Here is a 24,581-nt window from a genome sequence, read left to right as displayed (position 1 = left end):
ACTTTCAGTGAACAAGTTAAAAAGTTAAATAACAGAGATGATGTTTGCTCAGTGGGTAGAAGCAGGACCAGTTGGTAACAAGCACCGGAAGCTGGATTTCTGATCAGCATAAACAGGCTCTACAAGGACCCAGATTTCTTGTCACTCTGTGTTTCTGAGCATAATCTCCTCAGGGTAATCCTCTCGTGCTTACAAGATGGCTACCACACTTCCAGCTTTTGGGGACAGACAGGCTCAAGTTCAGTAGCAGAAGAGAGAGTGTTTCTTCCTCAATGTCTCTCTGCAAAGATATATTTCAGCAGACTTGCTCTCCTAACTCATTGCTCAAAATGTGACATCTATCAAATTAAACCAATCAGTGACAAGAAGCACAAGAACAGAGTATATGCTGCTAGAATTCAACTGGGGTTCTGAGTAGGCAAGAAAGAAATTAAACACTGTTCAATGGCAACTAATGGTGTCAAATACAAACAGCTGGATGAAATGCAGAAGGCCTGGGTTTAGATTCTGCTCTACTGTCTGACAGCTATGTGACCTTGCATGTATGAGTCTGCTCCAGCTGCTGTAACAAAGAGGCACAGACCAGATCTTTTAAACAACAGAAATTTATTTATTTATTTTTTTCATAGTTCTGGATGCTGTAAGCCCCAGCCAGCTGATTAAGTTCCTGGTGGGGGCTCTTCCTCTGGCTTGTAAATGGCCATTTTCTCCCTCATATGGTCTTTCTTCTGTGTGTGTGAGTAGAGAGAGAGAGAAGGAGAAGAAGAAGAAGAAGAAAAGAAGGGGAGGGGAGAGAGGAGAGGAGAGGCAGCTTTCTGACGTCTGTTCTTATAAGAACACCAACCTTGTTGGATTGGGACTCCACCCTTACTGCAATCTTAATCCCTCCTTACTGCAAGTACAGTCACACTAGGAGTTTGTCACTTGACTTCTTTAAGCCTCTCTCTGCTCCCTTGCCAACAGGGCCAAGCATAAATCCCGCCTCTCTTTCTCACTGGGGTTCAGTGAAATGGCTTATGTGATCACACTCACCCAGAAGGCTTGACTTGCACCATTTTACATTCTGTTCTCCTCACGGCATCCGCTGAAATCGGAGAACTGTAGCAGTGATGGGGTCTTCCCAAGGTCACCTGACTTTCTATGGTGTCTATCGATTTGAAGAATCAGGTTGTGGTTTCTGACATCCACAGTAGCTGAAATGTAGAAAAACCATCCTGTGCATTAATCTTCCTGGGGATGATGGCCTTGTCTTAGAACTTGTTACAAGACTAAGAATACGGGTCGTCTGTCATTATTGGTTGAAGCCGGAAGGGTGTAACATGGAAAGCTCTGCCCTGTTGAAAGGTGAGACACACGAGGGGAGCCGGTTTCTGGGAGCTGGCCTAGTGGTTAAGAGAACAGTCCCTGAAGACAGTCTGCCTTTTAATAGTGATGACATCCCTCGACTGTTGGAAGTTTCAGTTTCCTCATTGGTAACATGGTAATAATAATAATATGCTCATTCTAATAATATTTTACTTCGCAGGGTTGTTACTATTAATTATAATGACAATAATCATGACAATATTGTGCCTCAAAGGGCTGCGACGAAGAGACCCACGAAGTGCACAGAGCCAGGGCCAAACCTGGTCTGTTATCTTCGTCATCTATAAATAACACCGTGAGGAACAGCCAAATCTTGGCACACATTATGACAGATTCCTCAAGGAGCTGAATTACGGGGACAAAGGGCATTCGACACCTGTTTCTTTAGGGCTCCAGAACAACATCATCTAACACCAATTAATTTAGCTGTGGGGCCAGGTGTGCTTGGTGACTTGGAGTCAGGAGAAGACCACCGGGGTCCCAGCGAGAATCAGACCCGGTGACGCCGGCTCCCCTTGTCACTCTGGTGTCCTAGGCATGCCTGGAAACATTTCCTGGCGATGTGCTGTGGCTGTCTTGGCATTTACCCACAGTCCTATCTGCTGATGGACCTGGGAACACTACTCCTGTTGTTCGGCCCCTTAGCGGCCATTCATTGTGGAACACCCTGTCAGGGAATGGCCCACGGCACTGTGACAGATAAATATGCTCAGTGAATTACGCATTCAGTTGGCCCAAAGTTGATTTGGTCCAGCCTTACTGTGTCACCGGGCTGACAGTCATTCTGATAAGTGACAGGGTTGATGGCTGCCTGGGGTTGCTGGTCTGTTCATTGCTGGCACTTGAAAGGGAGCCCTGGCCCGGGGATGGCTGGGTTGGGTGCAAACGGAGCAGGGTGCGAGGAGGTCTGGAAAGCGGGTCTCCCTGATTTTGAAACAAAGGGACATTTAGAATATGGGACTGTAGGTTTTTTTTTTTTTTTTTCTTGCCGCCACTTTGCCCCTGAAGGAAGCAACAGCTGCCAACATGGGACTGTTTTTTTTTTTTTTTTTTTTTTCTGGCTTTTTGATTCCTCTCTGTACACCTCAGTGCTCTTCCCTGGCAACAGGAGGGGATTGGGGCAGCTGGAGAGACTTAAATGACCGAGCTTGTCTCCCCTTTCATCTTTCTTTGTAGGTGAGCTAAAGGCCGGGGAACAAACGATGATAAAAAGAGCAAGAAATCCTTGAAAAAGGAGAGGCAGAGGGCAGCCTTGGGGACTGCAGAGAGAAACAAGAGGACAAGGTCGGGTTCGATTATACCCTAAACCTGCTTAAGCTGAGCAGAAAGACGGAATAATTGAATTACCTTGGCAGACGGAAAAATTTTCAAGGATGGAGGTCAGATAATGAGAACGCTTTGCCCAAAGTATGTAGCACATGGCATGTCCCCTTTCGGTGTATAAATTATGGCGATAGGAAGGTCTCATGGGCTTCGATCCTGATCTTAGCTCCATGGCTTATTATCTCTTTGGCCTTGGACAAGACCCTTGCCCATCCTAAATCTGGTTTCCTACCTTTAAAATGGGATTAAAAATACTTCTTTACAGGGTAATTGGGAAGCATAAGATAATATATGCAGGAATTCGAGTTTAGAGGCTATTTTTTAAGTAATTCTTATTTAATTTTAAAATTACTTAAAATAGGAGTTGTCGTGCTTTGGGAATATGAACATCCCTTTATGATGTTCACAAAATTTCAAGATACCCTCTGTGTTAGTTGGATTTTCAACCCTGTGACCAAAATACTAAGAACAACTTAAAAGAGGAAAAGTTTACTTTGGCCCATGGCATTGGAGGTTCAGCATATAGTTGTCTGATTCCATTGCTCTGGACTCAAGGTGAGACAGAAGGTCATGGTGGAAGGGTACGGAGGAGGAAAACTGCTCAGTTCCTGGCAGCCAGGGAGGATATAAATGGAGTGGGTGGAGGGGAGAAAGAGAGAGGAACCAGATGTAATCCCCAAGGGCATGCTCCCAGTGTGACCTACCTCCTCCAGCCACATCCCACCTGCCTACAGTTAACCCTGCAGTGCAGTAGGCCTTTCCAATGATTAATCCATCAAATGGATTAATCCCTTGATTAGGCCACAGCTTTCATAATCCAATTATTTCACCTATGAACATTTCTGCATTAGCAGGAGCTTTGCGGGGTGGGGGGACACTTCATATTCAAACCATAACACCCTTCAAGCTAGAATATGCATTATTAATGGCCAAAAGCTATTTTAAAACTTAGTAACATTTTAGAATGAGTTTCTATCTGACTGATTGCAACAGCATCTACACCTGTAGGAAAAAAACAATGAAAATTATGTTATATTTATTCCCTCTGCAGACAGGTTGTGAGGCTCACTTAAGTTAAGGACTCTTGCAACAGTCCCATAGAACTCCAGGTGATCTGCAGCCACTGTGAAAGACGGAACCCTGGCTATGGGTGGGCATCTATAAGAGAGGACTGGTGTATCTTAGCTGTTATTACAGAACTAACTTACAAGGAGGAGATGGCCTTGCTACACAGAGATGGCTCTTTAGACATCTTACAATCTTGGGATATTTTCCCCCTTTCTGGGACTAATAAGTTTGTGCTTATCTAGCCACAAAAGCATGCTAGATACTGTCTCCTTTCATAATCCTGATAACCATCAGTGTGTTTTCAAGCTGAAGTGTTGAGGATGAAAGAAGGACTGACTGTGGAATTTGGTCCCCAAATTCTAAAAAATGCTGTGCACTGGAATCTCAGTGGAGCCTTAGATGAGGGCTTGTTTGCAGGCAGCATATTTTGGAAAAGCATTTTCAGATGGAAGGAGTGAAAGCCAGTCTGAGGATATATTACCATTAGCGGGCTACTGCTGAGGGTGCTGGGGGTGCCATCCTGTTGAGGCCCCTCTGATGAACTGTAGATGGCACCTCAGATTCTCTCCACAGACATGGAAAAGGAGGGGACTTTCCCCATCAACTCCCCCTCTTCCAGTGGTTGAGGGTTGCCCCATGGGTTGTTAACTCCCTCTTTCTTGCAGGTTGGCCTGAGTGTCATGTTCAGTCTATGCTAAAGAACCAGGAGAGACCAGGCTGCAGCTGACCTGCAAGGCTGTCAGAGAGCCTGGGTACAGGGGGGCGCCATGTCAAAAGGTGAGCTAAGCAAATGGGAGGCTGCAAACAAGCCCTCATCTAAGGCTCCACTAAGATTCGAGTGCACAGCATTTTTTAGAATTTGGGGACCAAATTCCACAGTCAGTCTGTTCTTTCATCTTCAATAGATCAGCTTGAAAACATACAAGAGGTGCTCCAGCCACGGGACAAAGCAGAACTGAGGGGACTAAGAACCAAGGGCTAGGGCTCATCAACATCTTTTGAGTACAACTCTGTGCTGTTAAGAAAGAAGCTCAGGTGCATTAAAATTTTTGGAGTTTGTTTGAGTGGGATAGCGATTCACAAATTGGGAAGTTCTAGAACTGCAATTGATTCAGGCACCTCTGAGGGGATGAGAGGGTGAGACTTTTGCAGGGCATTGGTGAGACTAGATCAAATATATATATATATATATATATATATATATATATATATATATATATATATATATATATCTGACTGGTTAAAGTGGTATCTTAATTCATTTTCTGCTGTAATAATAAAACCCAAGAGGCTGGGTAACTGACAAACAATGGGGGTTTATTTGGCTCATGGTTCTGGATGAATGGCACCAGCATCTAGGGAGGCCTTCCTGCTGCATCATAACCTGGTGGGAGGGCCTATGCGAGGTGTAGGTAGAATGGAGGTTGAATTCATCTCTTATCCAGAGTTCACTCTCCAGACAACTGACCCATTCCTGAAAAATGTCATTAATCCATCCTCGGGAGCAATGCCTCTGTGACCCTGTCACCCTTTAAAGGTCTTACCTCTCAATATGATCATGCTGGTAACTAAATCCCAGCATGTGCTTTGGAGGAACACTCAAGCCACACTTGTGGAACGTCTCTAGTTAGAGGTAGGTGGGCAGTTTCTGATCTGGTAAAGCTTGGGTTTCTGAGATTTCATTTTCCAAGGCGATGGCCATTCTATTCTGAGCTGGGCTCTGGTTTGCTTCTCTAGGAACCCAAGACACTGCAGCCATCTCAGTCTAATGGACTCCTGATTAAGGATTTTAATAGTACCTTACCCTGGGTTGGCTCTGGAGTGAGAAAGTTCATAGCTTACAACCCATGGTACATTCAGAAATATGATGTGTCGAGGAGGAGTTACTCTCTGGTAGGAAGACAGGCAAGCACTGTAGTAGATGTCAGCATCACAGCCTCTTGCAGCTTAGGAGAGAGTGACTAATTCCCTATGGAGACCTGGAGTGAAGGCTTCACAGAGAAGGTGATAAGTAAACTGGGTTTTGAAGGATGACTAGGAGTCCATCAGGTAGTGACAGCACAAAAGGGCATTCGCACAAGACAGAGACCGCCGAAAGAGCATGTCTGCTCTGAGCATGCTCATGAGCTCTTTACATTTCCATTTTTTCCTAAATGGTTTGTCGCTTAGGCCACAGTTGAAATTAGTGTTTTAGTCATTTTTTTTTTTTTTTTTTTTTTTTTGCTGTTGTGACCAAAAGACCTAACAAAACAAATTTTAGAGGAGGGAAAGTTTATTTGGGGGCTCGTGGTTTCAGAAGGTTAGTCCATTTAGGTTAGTTGTCTCCATTTCTTGGGTCTCAAGTGAAGCAGAAAATCATGGCAGAAGAGTGTGCAGAGAGAAGTGGCTCATATGGTGATCAGGAAGCAGAGTAGGAGAGACTCCACTGACCAGATACAAAATTTATACCCCAGAGGCACGCCCCCAATGCCCACTTCCTCCAGCCACACCTTTCGGGCCTTCAGTTACCACTCAGTTAATCCCCATTAGTTAATTTATTCACTGATTAGGCTCGAATAACCCAATCATTTCACCTCTAAACCTTCTTGCACTGGGTCACACATGAGATTTTGGGGGACATCTCATATCTAAACCATAACAGTTAGGTTTGATGTTAGCTTTATTTTTGATTATAAGAAATAAAGTTATTCTGGAAAGGATGTTTATTTTAAGGTTATATTTAGGACACCAAGGTGGTACACACAAGAGGTCTTCCATGGGTGTGGGCCAGTATGATGAATTCAGCACCCTGCCGCTAGGTCCCAGGAGACTGAATTCTCCCCTGCTGCCCCTCCTCTTCTCCTCCTACCTGGGGCCCCCTGTGCCTGGGGGTTGTGGGTGGTTTGTTTCCTTGTTAGGGGATGCAGGAATTCATATATCATGATTTTCTATCTTCTGTGACCTTCTATCCTGAGTCTTGTGGGTCCCTAATATTCGCTGTTCACCTTTCACATTGGTTAGGGGGAGCTTTTCATTTGTCACCTTTAGGAATGTCTGTACCAATCAAACAGATGCCTTATCCCTCATTATTTATCTCAGTGCTCTGTGGTGCCCATCTCTGCCACCACCAGGAAGTCTGGTGTCCTTTATCTTCTTCCTGTACAACTGCCCTCAGGACAGGACCTCACAACATCACTTCCATTTCAATGTGGGTTATTCTAATCCATGACTTGCCAGCTAATTTCTCATGGCTGGATTCTAGCATTGACCTGGTGTCAGCCATCAGTGGGCAGACGAGTGCTGGGAGACTGTGTGCAAATGTGTTGGGGGTTGATTGGGGGGGGCAGGGCCTTTCTAGGACCTTGGAAACCCACAGACAGGCAGCCTCGTATGTCATAGATGCATAAGGAGCTGTAGGGCCTGTTCCAATGTCCCATTATGTGTGAGTCTGTTATTTACTGTGTGCCTATGATGGTCCTGTGGTTGTACTCCTATTTCTAAAAATGTCATTACACCGACTCTATGAGAAACATGTCATTCAGGCTCTGTGAACAAAGAAACAGACTTAGAGGGTTAAGTAATTTGCCCAATGTTTCATAATTTCTAAGTGGTCAGGCAAAGATCCTATTCCAGGCATTAAAAACATATCTGTTGAGATGAATTAAATTACTATGTGCTTAGAATGTGGTATTAAGTAGCTTGTCAGTGAACATGGTGTTTTGTGACACAAAATCTATTCTACAGTATAAACTCTAGGCTTTAAACCTTCTCTCAACATGGGACTGGGCTGCAGAGTTTGGATCTCAGAAGGGACTTGGGTTCAAATCTAGATTTTTATTTAAGTAGTTATGTGCATACATTATTTAAATAAGCCTCATATTATAAAGATTGAAAGAATAATGGGAATAGTAAGGGCATGGGGTTGCCTGGCATAGGAGAGAAATGTGGATGAAAAAGGTATATTGGGAGTCACGGTGGATTTTTGTCATTTGTGGCTGCTTGCCATCTTTGAACACTTCTGTGTACACTTTGAAAATATCTTACCTTATAGGGTCCTTTCCAAGGTTGAAGGCAAGTGCTTTGCATCCCTGAACTCTCTTGTACATAGCATACCACCTGGGCCCAATCACAGAAGATTCTATTCAGCAGAGTCTTGGAGGCAGCATGAGGGTCAGCCTTCTGGGATGGTGCAGACAATGGCGTTTACTTCTGGGGTGCAGTGGAAGAGTTTTAGTGTCTGGTCCCAAGGAAGATTGATGCTGAGCCCACGTGTTGACATTAAAGTTCACTTAAGAATCTCATGGGAAGGCTGGGAGTCCTGCCTAGATGGTTTTAGGGTCTCGATCCTCAAAGATTCTGAGTTACCTGGTATCTTTTAGCAAATTTCTTTTACTTAAATTACTTAAGCTGACTTAAGCAGATTCTGTTGTTTGCAACCAAGAACTGTGACAATTTAGTGAACCGTGGCCTGCTCGAGGGCCAATGTATGGCTTCAAGTTCAGAGTAATGCCTGTGCATCTTCCTCATGCCTCACAATCTCTTTAATATGGACACCCTGTTTTAATTTCTGCTGGGCCTTCAATGGCATTAAAATATTTCTATCAACTTTTGATTCTTGCTCATTTTTCACTTTCTGATGTGTGATGATTAAAAAGAAAAAGAAAAATACATGGAATTATATTTCACAAGCATGCCATTAACTTGTAGTTTCTTTCAGAAGAAATTACTTTAAACTGTATTTTCAATGAGTTTTCTTTCAAACTTTAAAGTGTCCTCTCTGACTTTATAGTTTTATTCTTTTCTCTGAGCTAGGCCTAGGTAAAGGCTTTCATTGAAATTAAAGGGTGGAATGGGACGTTAAATGGGGGAAATATAAGAAATGTACAATCCATCCTGAAAGAAAAGACATTCCTGTTTAGAAGATAATAATTCAAAGTGTTCCTCAAGGCACTGCATCTCCCAAGGGAGACATTCTCTTGTGCCGCTGGGATGTCTTTTGATGTGTTTAACTGCAAAGATATCAGAAAGGATGTTTTTTATGCTTCTAAGTCTCCAACTACTCACCTGCAATGATCTAAATGATCGGGTTTGACTCAATGACCCCACGCTCCTGGAGGCCTGACTACATCTCATGTTTCACATCCTTCCCACCCTCATCTTATTTCCTGGCCCTGGTGACTTTTCCACCAAAATCTCTTGGGTGATCTATCCAGCCTGCAGGCCACAAGCTTCTCAGTTGTTTCATGGTCTGGTCCATGTAGGGATGTGGACTGATGGTGAGGGTGGGGTGGGGAAGTGGGACATTGTGGATGCGGAGCTTAGTGATTAATTTTCTATACTGGCTTGACCACAGAGAGTGGATGCAGCTCCTGCCTGCCTTCTCCAGGTTTTCAATTATAGGTGCACCTTGACTTAGGATGGGGTTACATCTGATAAACCCATCATAAATTACAAACATCATGAGTCAAAATGTACTGAATACAATTCAGCTACTGAGTACCACAGCTTAGCAGCACAGTAGACTGCAGAGAGTCGGTTGTTCCCTCTTGTCCTGTAGTGGCCCAATATCAGGAGAGTGTTATACTGCATACTACTAGTCCAGGAAAAGATTAAAATTCAAAATTTAAAGTATAAGTTCTACTGAATGTGTTTTGCTTGCACTCCATTGTGTATCTGAAAAGTCTTAAATTGAACCATTTTTTTGATTTGTTAATAAAAAGTTTAATCATTGATTCTCCTATTCCATTCACATAAAAATAACACTAGCAAGATAATTTGAAGGACTCACTGTTATAATCATTATTGATTTTAAAAAATAAAAGGAGAAATCACAATAATCATTAAAGTTCTTACAATTTTCTGATTTCATGCTGTCTGCAGATGAACTTGGATGTACGTGTGTTTACAAAAGATAAAACCTCTCTCCCAGTGTTTCATCCAATCCAGATGCTCCCTCCTTGCGTCACCAGCTGGGTTTGCCCACAATTCTTCCTTCTGTTAACACATCATCATCACAGTCTAGGAGAAGTGTGATGAGCCACCCTGGTCTGGGCAGCCTTGTTTGACCCATGTCCTGGTCTTTCTTGACAGTCCCCTGATGACCTCTGACCTGTCAGTTTTCTTCCAAGATTTCCTTGCGTGGTAGCATGTGCCTGTGGTCAAAGCTGCACCAGCACCTGTGCCCTCTGTTGTGCCCGTGGGGGACAGGTGGGTTGAGTCCGTCCGTGTGTTCCTCACTGCTTTTGTTATCTGTTTGCTTTCCTAATCCTGTTTATAAAAATACTATTTGAATTTCAATATTTATTATATGGTCCACTTTGCTTCCCATTGGACTTTCTTCCTAAGTTCTTGGTTTGGGGAATTTATGTTTTAGTCCCCTTTTAAGAAAATATCCATTTGTATAGAAACAAAAGCAAATTTCTGTCTCTTTGTTATGGAACGTCAAGTTCAAAAGTTAAAATGATAGTGGTTTCTTAGAAGGCTGACTGTCTGCAGGCTGATTATATTGTACCTTTTAATTAAGACAACAAAGGCCTAAACAGCTCATGAAGCTCTTAATTTCTTGTGTTTGCAGGGCCTGTATTATGGTTTTGATGCAGTAACTTTAAAAAAGTTTCTCCAACTTTTGTTAAACTATACTCTCTATCATGCTGTATCTCTAACAAGCAAAAGGCTCAGCCTAGCACACATACACTCTCACACATCTTCCTTATACATCACATTAGCCGGAGTATACCTATAAAATATTGTTTAATCTTTCTTTAAGTGAAATCACTGGGGAACTAAATATCCCCAAAGCATTCCTGTTTTCCACATAAAATAGAAATCAACAGCTCTTCTTTCTTTTTAAAAATAGATGATCCTTCTCTTGCTCATAAACCATCACATAAAACATCACATATGGAAGCTCACTTTCTTGTTCCAATGAAACATTTCTTTTATTAAACGTAGCTTGCACATACAATTCAGCATGCCATCAGAAAGCAGGCAGTTTGAAAACATAATATTTGTAATTCACTTTTTTTTTGGAACCGCCCTCTATAACAGTCAAAGGCCTTGATTTGCACTTCACTGATGAGAGGCCAGGGCACTGAGGGATTTAGCATTTCAAGCTCAGATTCAACTCCAATGTGCTGGAATGGAATACAAAGTACAGCTCTGCATTCATTATCACTTAATTATACAACCAGTTGGGTTTTCAAAGGCATTTTCCTCCCCAAAGCAAAATCTGTGCCAGGTACTTTTGTTTCCCTAGAATGACATTTTCATATTAAAAAAAATTTTTTTTTTAAATCTTCTTGCAAACTCAGGAACATTCTTATGTCACTTCCCCACCCCCAATCTGCCCCCCCACCATGATCTCTTGCTTTGGCTTGAAAGCAGAGGCCACTGTTCATTATTTTTCTCCAATAAGTTGTTCTTAAATGCAAAACAGCAACTATCATTTTTGCCTTTCAAATGATCAGCCAAGATAATCAAACTCGGTTTGTGCTTCCCTGAATTTACATATTGTAAGTTTAAGAGTCAGGAACATAAATTCTGAGAACAATGAATCTTTATATTAATCCAGAATAGGGTTTTCCAACCTCAACACTATTGATATTTGGAGCTGAATAATTTTTTGTTGGGGGGCCTGTCTGATGCGTCCCTGCTTCTAAGTACTGGATGCTGGTAACACTTTCTGGTTCCCTGTACTACTCTACTGCTGTGACGCTGTGACAACCAACCAACCAACCAACCAAACAAACAAAAAACAAAAAAACACAAAACTCCAGTCATTGCCAAATATCTCATGAGGTGTGGGTGTGAAATGGTACTTGATTGGGAACCACTGGTTTAGAATTATGAAGACCTAGAATAATTATTCGTATACTATGGTTTTGAATTCTTTCTCCACAGGTATGGTTCTTCATTTACATGGTGGACTTGTAGGGCTGAGGATGTAGCTCAGTGGTAAAGTGCTTGCTTAGATGCATGAGGCCCTGCATTCAATCCCCAGCACACACACAAAAAAGTACCCGGATGGGAGGCTTCTAAAAGACTATTTGAACTTAGAGGGTTTTGGGCTAAGTTCATTAAAAGACATGTGTGGATTTGCCCAGGGAAAGCATCTCGGCTTCTGTCCTTGCCTACCCCTGACACCTACTGAATTTTCTATACATCAACTAGAGCAATCCTTAAAGCGAGGTCAGATCACAAGTCTCCTCATCTCACAATCCTCCAATGGTGCCCACTTCACCAGAGTGCAAGTCCAAAGTTCTTACAATGCCTTCGGGGCCTCATCAGATCCAGCCTCCCTCCTGATTCAGCTGCCTCCTTCTCCACATAGCTAGTCACACTTGTCTTCCTGGGCTCCCAGGCCCTGCTCTGCACACCGCCACCTCAGACCTTCTGCATTAACCCTTCCCTCTGCCAGGAACGCCTTTCCTTCAGAGCTGCATGGCTCCTAGCTAGGCCTCCGCATCAGCCCATGCCCCATACCCTGTTCCTCTTACCTTGCTTTGTTTTTTTCCCAAACACTTGCCACCAAGCAGCATGGGACACACTAGTTTATATTCTGTTCCCTTCTGCTGGAATTGGGAGCATCATGGAGTAGACACGGTTCCTAAGTCACGGCTGAGCCCCAGTGCCAGGCACGTTGACTTAACTAGTGTGCCTTTTAAATATTTGTTGAGGGATTGAATACTCATTCTGTTAGTAAATGTAGTAAAAATGGGTTTAGATTCTCTGCCTTAACTCCCCGCCCTTCAAATTATAGTCTTCCAGGCTCAGAGACCAGCTATAATCCATCCTCAGAGGAAGACCCCACCTCCTTCTCTCAGGGGAAATACTTATGTTTTAATGGTTGAAGGAAGCCCAATCATAGACTGGTTTGAATAATCAGAATTGTTTACATTGTAAGGAACAACAACAACAACAACAAAAAATCCTCAGCTGGGCTTAAGCAAAGAGAGGGGTATGTATTCATATAACTGAAATCCAGGAGCACATCTGTATAGATTCCAGATCAGCTAGCTTTGAAGTCATGTCTTTTAGAATTCCTCCCATAAGGAGCATCTGCCACAGACATGCTGGGACATGCTGGGACTCACTGAGTTGCTGGCCATAAGGAACAGCAGCCATTGAACTGCTTAGTCACATCTGCTTGCAATTGATAAAGAGCTATAAGGGGCACTAGCCATAGACATGCTTAGCAATAACTGGTTATAATTGATGGGGAGCTCAGCATAGACATGCACAAGGAAGATGCCCAGTTGCAATTACATCACCTCACTGGACATAACCAATGGACATTGACTTTCATTGGGTGTAACCAATCATCGACGTACACCACCAACTTGGAACTTTATTTAAATTGCTGGACTTGCCACATTGAAGAGTTTTGCTTCAAGGACATCAGTGAGACTGGCCGCCTTGCTAGCCATCTCTGGACTGACTCCACCATTCCCTGATGTCCAGCCATTATTTGGAGAGAACCATCAGAGAAGGACAACGTCTGCTCTTTGGTTAAGAGAAGTTGCGTGGCATTGGAGGTATTTTGGGGCTCATGGTTGCCCTAGGATTGTGTGATTTGCTTATAGTGTTTAATTAGTGTGTGTTGAATGCTAGTTGGCATGCTCGCACACACTCAAAACTTTTTGAATTAATTGATGATATTTGATAATTGATGTAATCGAAGATATGCCTGCATTTTAAGACAATCTGTCCCCGTGTAATTATTAAGAGCACTGTTCCCAACTGCCCTTCCTTTCCTTCCTTGCTTCTCTGCTTCTCTTTTCCTGCGGCTCCATTCTCTTTCCATGGGATGATTAAAAAAAAAAAAAAAGTCCACATAAAGCTGCATGTCTCTATATTTTCCTTCTACCAGCTTAGCAAGCCCCATGGAGATTTCCTTTCCCCCAGGGTTAATGCAAACATCCTGGCTCTCCTTGGTCTGGTTGGGGTCAGGGGTCTTTCTCTGAACCAGTTACTGCCTGTTATGGGACGTGTTTTCCCCTGGAGCCACAAGAATGGACAGTGGAGGAGGAGGATACCAGCACTTCTCACCTAGGAGGAGGAATGAATGCTGAGCAGACAGAGCAAGGGTTGCTAAGGATTGACCTCACCTCCAGCTCGGATGACAGTGTCTTTATCATTTCCTAAGCCCTCGATGTAGGTGGGCTGCCTGGGCCATTTTCCCTAAATCCTTTAAAAGAAATCAAAATATCCCTGGAAATATAATGAGAGGTAGAGAGTCCAATTTGTAGAACTTCTCAGAAGAATACAACAGTGATAGGAAGGAAGATATAACTAATCTATTTGAGAAGGGGCCAAGATTCCCAAGAAGCAGCCTCAAATATCAGCTTTTATAAAAATTCCCCATCAGCTCTCTAGAGAGAGTGGGCCAGGTGACCTCCAGGGCTTCTGTTTTAAAGCTTGATGACAGCATGTGGCCAACAGGAGCTCTACTTTCTCCACACAGAAGGGATTCTGGGGATAGCCTCCGTGTCCCTGTGACACAGCACATGCCTCTCCTAGGAAAAAAAAGTCAAATTTTAAATTACATTTATTCATTTAGAGTGTTTGATGTAAATGTACATAAGAGTGTAAAAATCTTAAATATTTAAAGGGTCTCAGTTTGAAGAGGCATCAGATCACTACCTCACCAGGCATGTCTTGGTGTCAGCCAACTGGAGGTCAAGGAACATTCTACAAAAAAATGGGCTCTGTTCCCACTTGTCCTAACCTTTACAAGATGCATTAACAATCAGTAGCTCTTTTGAGGAAGTGAATGCCTTTATCTATGTCTCTAGAGTGCACAAGAGTGGGCTTAGGAGGAAGGAAAAGAGGGTTTAAGAAATGGAATGGGAACCGGGCGCCATGGCACACACTTGTAATTGCAGTGGCTTGGGAGGCTGGGGCAGGAGGATGGCGAGTTCAAAGCCAGCCTCAGAACAATGAGGCGCTAAGCAACCCAGTGAGACCCTCTTTCTAAATAAATTACAAAATAGGCCTGGGGATGTGACTCAGTGGTTGAATGCCCCTGGAGTAACTTAAGCCCCCAAATGAAGGTTAAAGAGTATTTTTATTATAGTGTGACAATATTTTTTATACCCCAATTTTATATGTGTATGTGTGAGATAGATATATATATATATATATATATATATATATATATCATACACACATACATATATATAAAATATATATAGTCATATGTGTATTCACATATATATCACATGCATATGATATATGTACATGTGTTTTATATATATACAAAAGTGTATGTCATTTTATTATGTACATTTTGTAGTGTATTGAAATAGTAAGCTGTATAAATATATCCTAGTTTTTATATTATAACTTCTATTATATTAACCATAAATTATTTTTGAATTATATAAATATATACTATAGTTATGTTATAAATTATATAAGATCTAGCTACTTTTCCATATTTTCATTGGTTCACATTATAATTGAACATAATGGTGGGATTCATTGTTACATGTTTGTACATGCACACAGTATAACAATATCATTTGGCCTATGTCATTCCTCACTGGGAAATATAACTTTATGACATATATGAAATATAAAAAAATTCATTTTGATTCTTTTACTTAGACTTTCCAACTATTATTGTGATCCAATTTAAGATCATAAGGAGACTAGCATCTGTTTTTTTCTTTTTGGATTAAACCTCTTTCTAAGGCCTGAGTTACGTCCCCAGATCAGTACATATTAATGTATACGATATGGTGAGTTTGGAGAGACAAGCGTCTCGGCTGAATGAAATTCTTTTCTGCAGTGTGTTCCCATCTGGCCTTGGGGTCTTCACTCGTGGTTTTAGTGCAGAGCTTCACTGTGAGCTCTTGCAAGCCAGCAAGGAGCAAGGTCAATCTCGCCCTGGATTCAGGGGAGGAGCTGGGATGGGGAGCTGCCCATGGTTCTCCAATGTGAGAGCCTAATGTCTTTCTGTGCATAGCTTGGGGGTCACCCAATGACACATAGTTCCTTTATGTGGGCTGGCCAGGGGGCTGCATCTGATGTACAGGACAGGACATAAGCCAGAGTGTAGTGCATGTCACTGGGATTAAGGATGGACACAGAACAAAATTGCAGCCATTAGAGGGGCAAAACACAGGATTATTGATTTCACATTAAAGTTTCCCGTCTTGAATATCTTCTCTCTGACCTCAGTGGAGCCCACGTTACAAAGGAAATGAGACCAGGGTGACAGTGGGATACTGTAATTTTATCATTGCACCCAAATGAAATGATTGCATCAGAGGGATTTAAAGAAAATTATATCTTCAAGGCAGAACTTCCTGGGTTCAGAAAGTCTAAAGGTCCAAGATGAAACAGGATGTGGAAATGGTTCTCAAATATGTGGGAAGAAAAGAGAAAGCCTTTCTGTTACATTTTTTTTTGTGTGTGTGTGTCCCATATGTGGGAATGACCTCTGAAAGCCAGCTGGCTTGCACTGCTCAAACAAGAATTCAGACTAAAACCAGGAGTTGGCTTAGGGTTAGCATGGCTTGCGTAATACCCAGTACCTGCTTGCTTGGAATGAATGTTAAGCTCATTTTGATTTATCATTTTCTATCTTTGTCAATATTATCTGTATTTTACTTAAGGATACTTTTTATTTATTTATTTTTTGGTTGTTTAAATTGCAATTTCAAGGCAGCCTAAAAGTGTTCAAGCTTGGCTCAGGAGCTGCGATATAATTTTTTTTTTCCCGGGTAAGTGACAAATTTGGAGAATTTCCAGGAAAATCATGCTTCGTTGAATTTCCCAATGGGGTAGTGATTAATTTCAGAAGGACCAAGACAGTTAGCATACTTATATTTGTATTTTTTCCCTCTTCTTCAGTAACAAACATTGCATGGCTAGCCTAGGGTTAATGCTACCAAATGGCATGTGGGAGGCAGTTGGGGAAACCCTGGGGTGGAAAAAATCATGCTAAGCACCAAGCTACTGAACTGAGCACTCTGCGAGCATTATCTCATCCTGGTGTCAGATGGGTTGGATGTGAATACCCTCTTGATCTCCTAGTGGCTGCAGGACCTCCAGCAAGCTACTGCCTCTGTTTGCTTCATATGTAAAACAGGGCAGGTAATAGTAGCTCCCTCAAAGGGTTCCAAGTGAAGGTTGAGCAGAATATTCCATGTTAAATGCTTAGAAGCCTTAGTGTCCACATGACATAATAAACATTAAATATTTTATTATTTCTTAAATGATGGCCAACTTTTTACGGTTGACTAAACTGACACTTAGAGATGTCACATAATGGGTACAAGGCCTTGCAGTTGGCAAGTGGCTGAATCAGGACTTGTAACCAAGTGTTTCCACCTGCCTTACCCAGGTAATTGGCTTTCTATATTATACTGCCCTAAAGGAACTGTGGTGCAGAAGGATACACATATTTATAAGTAATGATAATTTATAGAAATAAATAAATACAAATAAATAAATAGATAGATAGTGTTTGGATAGATCCTCTCTATGTGGGGAAATGGGGACATTTCAGAGAGGGCTGACATTGCTTCTCAGCAGTGGTACAGATAATGTTGTCAGTGTCAACTGAATTGCATTCCAGTTATTGGTTGTGGCTTTCAAATTTGGCTTGGGACATTTTAAGAGGTTGTGTCTCCTTATAATTGTGCTGTCGGATCTGATTTTTGTTTTGAAGCGATCACTCTGACTGGTCTGTGGACAATGGCACCGGACGGAAGCTATTTGGGAGCTAACAGTCTAAGCTGCAGTGGGAGGACGAGCAGGAGCTAGCCAGCTAAAGGGGTTGGCGTGGGGTGTGTTTCAGGGACACACCTTGTAAGTGCAAGGCCTGGAGGTGGAAAGACTATTCTAGAAAACAGAGAAGATGAGGGAGAAGCTGGAGAGGAAGAGTCCAGATGAAATGGCTTCCAAACTATCCAGATTTAAAAAAAAAAATGAGTACAAAACATCAGCTAGGTTGGGCTGAAGAAAACTGGCATCTTTTGAATGACTTCCTTGTTCCAGGGCTAGGTACTTTCCATTTGTTATGGTCTTAAAGGCAATCCTGCCTACTGTAATTTTCCCCAGAAAATCGAGAAATTTGGATTTTTGTCTCCTGGTTTTTAAATGCTGGCAAGTAAATTAAAAACTTAGAGTTAGCTACAGAAAAGATGTCTGTGTGCTGGATTTGGCTTGTAATTTCCCGTCTGTGGTCTTTGAACAGCATGACAACCAATCCAAATGCTGCCTGTGTACAGCTAGGGAGAGGTTTCCTTCTTTTACACTTCATTGCCATCCAAAGGACAATTGCCACGTTGTCATGCACATCAACAGCGGCTGATGGCTGCAGTAGTGTTGGGCTGTGCTCCGTTCAGCATCTCTATCTTTGAACCACAACAGAGGGTGAGAAGTAATGGTTAAAATATGTCAAGGAGGAGGGTGTTGGCTCGCTGCAGCGACCTGCACTGACTCATCTTTTCTGAGCTCCGCACTGAATAATGTCACATGATAGCTTGAAATCAGCCTTCCTGGGCAGATACACACCAGGGAAGCTGGCAAACGGTACAGATGAGAGCTTTATCTGACTCTAAGAATGAGTTATTAACATTTACTAGAATGCCACTGGATGAGATCATATCACGGAAGCCTTGAATAACCTTTAAGGATTTGGGCTCTGGACCATAGGCAAGGGCAAGACAAGAGAATGATCTAGTCAGAACTTCTCTACATTTAAGCATCTTCCTTCAAAGGGGCCTTCACTTCCTGAGCCTAATGAAAACATTCTCCCCTTCCTTTCAATACTGCAATTTAACCCAGGAGTATTCTGCCTCTAAGCTACATCCCCTGTTCTTTATTTTATTTATTTATTTTTTTGTAGTTCTGGTGATTGAACCCAGGACCTTGTGTATGTAAGGCAAGCTCTACCAAGTGAGCTATATCCCCAACCCCTTTATTTTATTTTTGAGACAGGGCGTCACTAAATTGCCAAAGCTGGCCTTAAACTTGGCAATCTTCCTGCCCCAGCCTCTGGAGTCACTGGGATTTAGAGGTGTGGCAAATGCACCCAGCTAGAACTTTTTATTTAAAGAGATGACTTCTGGCCTTCCCAGAGTGGAGGCTGTTCCTCCTCCCTTATCTCCACCAGGTGAGGGATAGAGGAAAGGGAGTGGGACAGACTACTTCCATCCATCCCTCCTCTTATCTTCAATAATCCCCTCTCTTTTGATACCTTGGGCATGTCCTTGCTCCAATCCCTTTTCTTGAGCACTGAGTAGAGTCGCTGCTGTTTAGAGCGTTGGTGTCTTCTTCCCAGCCCTTCCACCCACCCCAAAGGCCATCAGCTTCTGGAGACACTCTATGTTCACATGGACAATTCATTAAGTATTCTAATCTCATGATCATGTGACTTTGCCAACTTTAGAGACCTGTTCCTTTTGCTCCACTTCAGATACTCTCAACCACGCCACATTCTGGACACTGGAATGGCTGCATCTTTGCAATGCTGCGATGACACTTTTCTGCAGGTTTGAGGTGAGAGTTAAATGACTTGATATATGCAAAGTGTCTCGTAAATGCTTATAAGGGATATCCAATAAATGTTTCTTTCCTTGACTTTTTGTGTCTTAAAGACAGAAACATAATTTAGAAGCCCTGGTTACTTCTTTCTCCTTTATTTTGAAGGATCATTTGAATTTGACACCTAACTTGTGTGCTACACTTTCTGCTAAGTGACATCCTCAGGAATCTTTTTTACAGTAGCACCCAGGAGCTACTAGCATTCAATATTATTGGTGGCACTTGTGTGAACATGCAGTACACAATACCCACTCTTTTAATTACAGAACATTCTTGCAGTAAAGTGACACTGATTCTCATCTGATTAATATTTATAGTCTTCACTTTTGGCTAAACGCCAGGTATTTTCAGCACATGAATTTCCCTGGCTCTGCAGAACCCTCTGCTACCTTCTCCCTTCAGCTTGTTTGGGTAAGCATGTCTTTGATTCACCTAGTCCGGGGGTGTCACAGATTCCCTAAAGCACATGCCTTCTATCCAGGAGGGTCTTTTAATGGGCCAAAGTATCTATTTGTAAGTGGGTAATGATGGGTTTTATGATTTTTAAGAAAACATGTAAATGCTTACATTTAAGGGAGTTTGGGGAAAGGGTTATGATTGCTTTGGTCATTGCTCAAAAATTGGTTCCCTGGTTTGCGAATGAAATGTTTTAGATAGAGTTCATCCATCCCTTTGTTTTGGCCATCTTTCTCTATCTTCCATTTGCTCGTTTTAGGATCCTAAAACCTGTATTCTGACACACAAGCCATCATTGTTGCAAAGGAATTTGCATTTTTCCATAAACTTTTCTAAGTGTAGGGATTTGTTGGCCATAGTAACAGTTACAAGGCTGATAGTAACAGTTACAAAGCTGTGGTCTGTTATATATTATCATTTTAAAATGTCCAACCCAGATACCCCACAGGGGAAGTTATTTTCCCTATTTTCAAAATCTCTTTATTTTCCATTTCATTACCAATGTTGCTTATCTCACTTAAATCCTCATTATTTTGCACTTAAACAAATTCAGTAGCATCCTTCCTTCTCTTCCTGACTTTTCCTTTTCATCCCAATCTTACTTCTGTGTCTCATAATGATGCTCATGGCAATGCTGGTCATACAGTGCTCCATGGGATGTTCTAGGGACCTCAGCACTGCCTGTTTGGTAAGGTGGTAGACAATGGGCAAGATGTTAGGCCCTGTCCTGTTCAATCAGGACAACTCTGTGCTGATCAGTTCCTTTCTATTTGGGTTTCTTGCAAGGCTTTTGAAATAGTGTTGTTCTCTGGACAAAATCCACATTCTTGGCTTGCTGCTCAAATCCCTTTTCAACAAGTCTCCAGACCAGTATGCATCTTCCTGTTTCTTCTCCATGGTATTGTTGCCTCATAATGAATTGCTCACTCTCATTCCTTAAACATATAGGAGAGACCCTGAACTTTTGTTCACACTGGGATATCTTTTCTTAAAACAAATTGTTTACCAAGCTTATTGAGGCACAATTGACCAAAATTTTATAAATGTAAGGTGTACAACGTGATTATCTGATATACGGATACACTGTGAAATGATCACCACAATCAAGCTAACTAGCACATCCATCACCTGATATGATTACCTTTTATTTCTGTTGAGGTCCTGAGAACACTTAAGTTCTATTGTCTTAGCATGTTTCAAGTATATAATGTAGTATTCTTTAAAATAATCTGTTTACCCCCCTAAACATGAGGATGGCAATCTTCTTCTGTTTTGCCTGCTGTGTGGTAGGTCTCAGATTGTTTAACAGCTGAGCAGTTAGTTCTCCTTCTGGTGACAAAGCCAGTAGCTGCTGGAGTGGAGATCATTGAGTGGATAAAGGGCTTTGGTAGTGTTCATAAGTGTGCAAAGCTATACCCCTGGGAAATTGAGAGAGCCCTTGGCACTTCCAAGCACTTATCAGATTGGATGTTTGCTTCCTCATCCATAGTGCTAAAGCTATTTAGGAATCATACTCATCCCTTTTCTAAGTGGGAATGAGACCATGATTCTATGTAATGGGAGTACCTTGTGAACAAAGAGGACAACTTTTCAGGATTCTCAACTTTATAAAAGCCACAATTAAAAGTAGATTCAAACAAAAAAGCATTTTCTCAGCAAAGGAAGCAATCAATAATATGAAGAGAGAGCCCACAGAGTGGGAGAACATCTTTACTTACGCACATCAGATAGAGCATTAATTTCCAGGATATATAGAGAACTCAAAAAATTTAACACCAAATAAATAAATAAATAACCAACCCAATCAATAAATGGGCTAAAGAACGGAACAGACACTTCTTAGAAGAAGACATACCATTGATCAACACATATATTGAAAAATGTTCAATTTCTCTAGTAATTAGACAAATGAAAATCAAAACTACTCTAAGATTCCATCTAACTCCAGTCAGAATGGCAATTATCAAAAATACAAGCAATAATAAGTGTTGGCAAGGATGTGGGGATGAAGGTACATTGCTCGTGGGACTGCAAATTGGTACAACCACTCTGGAAAGCAGTATGGTGATTCCTTAGAAAACTTGGAATGGAACCATCATTTGACCCAGCTATCCCACTCCTCAGTTTATAGCCAAAGGACTTAAAATCAGCATACTATAGTGATGCAGCCACATCAATGTTCATAGCAGCCCAGTTCACAATAGCTAAACTGTGGAACCAAACTAGATGCCCTTCAATAGATGAATGGATGGAGAAACTGTAGTATATACAATGGAATATAATTCAGCATTAAAAGAGAATAAAATTATGGCATTTGCAGGTAAATGGATGGACTTGGAGAATATCATGTTAAGTGAAGTAAGCCAATCCCAAAATATCAAAGGTCAAATGTTCTTTCTGACGATCCATAATGGGGGCGGGGAGAATGGAGGAACTTTGATTGGGCAAAGGGGAAGGGGGAAATGGGAGAAGGAAAGATGTTGGAATGAGATGGACATCATTACCCTAGGTACATGTAGGACTGCACATATGGTGCAACTCTACATTATGTACAAGAGAAATGAAAAATTGTGCTCCATTTGTGTACAATGCAATAAAATGCATTCTGCCGTCATTAATTAATGCAAATAAAGACATTACACTGGTAAAAAAAATAAAAGTAGTTTTGGGTATTAGGAATTTCCTTTACCTTTTGAGCAGGTTTTTACATACAAACACGTTCATGTATTATGTCAAAGTTGACTTTTTTCTCTTGCATATTAATGATAGTAAGAAAGTGACACTAGTGGGACTGTCATTCGCTGAACTGCAACAGCAAATTTAAAAAAACTTGTCTGTAATCATGAAATTAATCTGATTCATGGTGTTCATATCTAGAAACTATACAAGGATGGGCGTTTTCTTGACGATCATGAGATTTTAGTTGGAGAAGATGAACATGGGTCAATATCGCAAACTTGTATTTTGGTGCAGCTTTAAATAGAGGCTTTTGTTAAAGAACAAAGTAAAAATGACTGGAATAAAGCACAAGAGAAAATTTGAGGTTAATAGACAATATAACATTTCTTCAATAAAAAACTTTAATTGAAGAGATCAATTTTTTTTCTTTCTTTCGTGTATTTATTTATTTATTTATTTATTTATTTATTTATTTTTAAGTAGAACTGCAGGAAACTACTAAATTAAAGACTGTTGGTTCTTCAAGAGTGACAAGACCCTGAAATGAGATCTAACAAGAAAGACTTGAGCCTGTCTTTGCTGGGAGGTTTTTAAAAACAAGCCTGGATTTTTATTTGGCTGGAAATACTTTAGATGTGGTTCAGTCTAGGCTCAAGTGTGGATGCTCCAAGGATGTTCACTTTCTTCTGGTCCTGTTACTAAGACTTGGAGGTTTAGGTGTGTGTGTGTGTGTATGTGTGTGTGTGTGTGTCTGTCTGTCTGTCTGAGGGGGCGTCAACTGGCCCTTCTTTGTTTGGTTGCATGGAATCCTCAGATGGGAAACACTCTCCTGGGTGCAGCTAGAGTCCTTGCCTAGTTGCCGGTAGGGGTGGAGAAGTGAGGAGGACAGAATTTTCCAGAAGTTTCTAAGCAGAGAGCAGGACTTTGGCTCAAAAGTGTCCCCAAGTGGACGACGTTCTGGTCTGCAGCCTAGCTCTGCCCTCTGCTGTTGGCTGCATCAGATTTAGGGTGCAGGGAGGAGTAGGTGGAATGGAAATGTCAGGATTTCTATCCCCAGAGCCCCCTCCTCCGCGGAAAATCAGCCTGTCTGATAAAACATCGGGACCCCACCCCCGCGCCTTAGAGTCGCCTTGGAGCAGGTGTTTGTCACTCCTATTACGTTGACGGCTTCCCCAGGGCTTGGCGCTGGGTAGCAGACCAGAATGTCAGGAGAGGTTTGTGTGGAAGTTATCCACAACTTTGGTGGCTGGAGCGGGGGAGGGTCTACCGTGATGCTAACCCCATTGTGGTTGCCGGGCGACTACGGGAATCTCAGAATCCAGCCTCACCGCGTCCCCAGGGATCCGCCAGCACCGGTGGAGGAGGCTGCGGGAGGCGCGCACTGGACAGGGCCCATGCAGTTACAGGTAGACGCGCGGGTGGCCGGGCTCGCCCTCTAAGTGGGTAGGTCAGAGCCAGTCCCTGTGCTCTGGGCTCCTCCTGGGGACTCCAGCCACCTCTGAGAATGGAGGCGGCTCGGGGCCTTTGCGAAGGTCGAGCTGGAGGCGGCGAGCTGCAGAGCCCGCCCCGGTGGTCGCCGGCCCCCTCCACCCCGCGGACTAGTCCGGGGGCTGGGGGCGGCGGAGGAGCGCCCCGCCCCCGCCGCCTCGGCCGGGACCGAGACGCACACGCTCCTTAATCCTCCGCCCCCCGTTGCTCCGGCGACGGCCCAGACGAGCAGGTGATGCATTGACAGCGAGCAGATGGTCCCCCGCGGAGGCGAGCGCGGCCCACAATGCGCCCTGCCCGGCGATCCCACTGCCGCCTCCCGCCCGGCGGCCCCTCCGCAGCCCGCATGCTAATACGGGGCGGGGGCGGGGCGCGGGGCGCCGAGGGCACGCCCCGCTCTGCGCTTTGCGGGCGCACACCTCCTTCCCCCCAAAGCCCCGCTCAAATCCCCGCACTGGGAGAGTTCCTCTCTGCAAGTATGTCGAGGGGCACTCTGTTCACCCGCCTGCTCCCCCGCAGCTCCCTCCCAGCCCGCCCCAGCTCTCTCCCAACTCTCCCCAAGTCGTTAATTTCCATTGAGATAAACGCTTAACCCCTCCTTCCTGGCCCCTCATTCCCATTCTGCGGCCCCTGCCCACATCTGCTCCCTGCTGGCATTTAATATT

General features: G+C 42.8%; 1 protein-coding gene and 1 long non-coding RNA gene across 3 annotated transcripts in view; both read left to right on the top strand.

The window, feature by feature from the left end:
- The first annotated feature begins 2,164 nt into the window (after positions 1-2,164).
- Positions 2,165-13,482, top strand: LOC308657824. Of its 2 annotated transcripts, XR_014024073.1 has the most exons (5): positions 2,165-2,188; positions 2,542-2,744; positions 4,422-4,533; positions 9,826-9,942; positions 11,635-13,482. It is a non-coding gene; the product is annotated as an uncharacterized lncRNA (long non-coding RNA). The 2 variants fall into 2 exon arrangements; XR_014024074.1 differs by lacking the exon at positions 2,165-2,188 and having other exon boundaries at positions 2,199-2,744.
- A 9,636-nt stretch (positions 13,483-23,118) lies between these two features.
- LOC308658298 (uncharacterized protein C12orf42) overlaps positions 23,119-24,581 on the top strand; it is a gene marked incomplete at its 3' end in the record, with an annotated part of 165,768 nt that continues 164,305 nt past the window's right edge. Inside the window, 1 exon segment of the mRNA XM_081310859.1 lies at positions 23,119-23,834. Within this exon segment, the coding sequence (XP_081166985.1) occupies positions 23,631-23,834 (204 nt within the window). The 5' untranslated portion in view covers positions 23,119-23,630.

This window comes from Spermophilus citellus (genome assembly GCF_964194105.1).
Source record: "Spermophilus citellus genome assembly, chromosome: 10".
Classification (NCBI taxonomy): domain Eukaryota; kingdom Metazoa; phylum Chordata; class Mammalia; order Rodentia; family Sciuridae; genus Spermophilus; species Spermophilus citellus.
The sequence above is the reverse complement of the archived record's forward strand: the minus strand, read 5'-3'. Positions and strand labels throughout refer to the sequence as shown.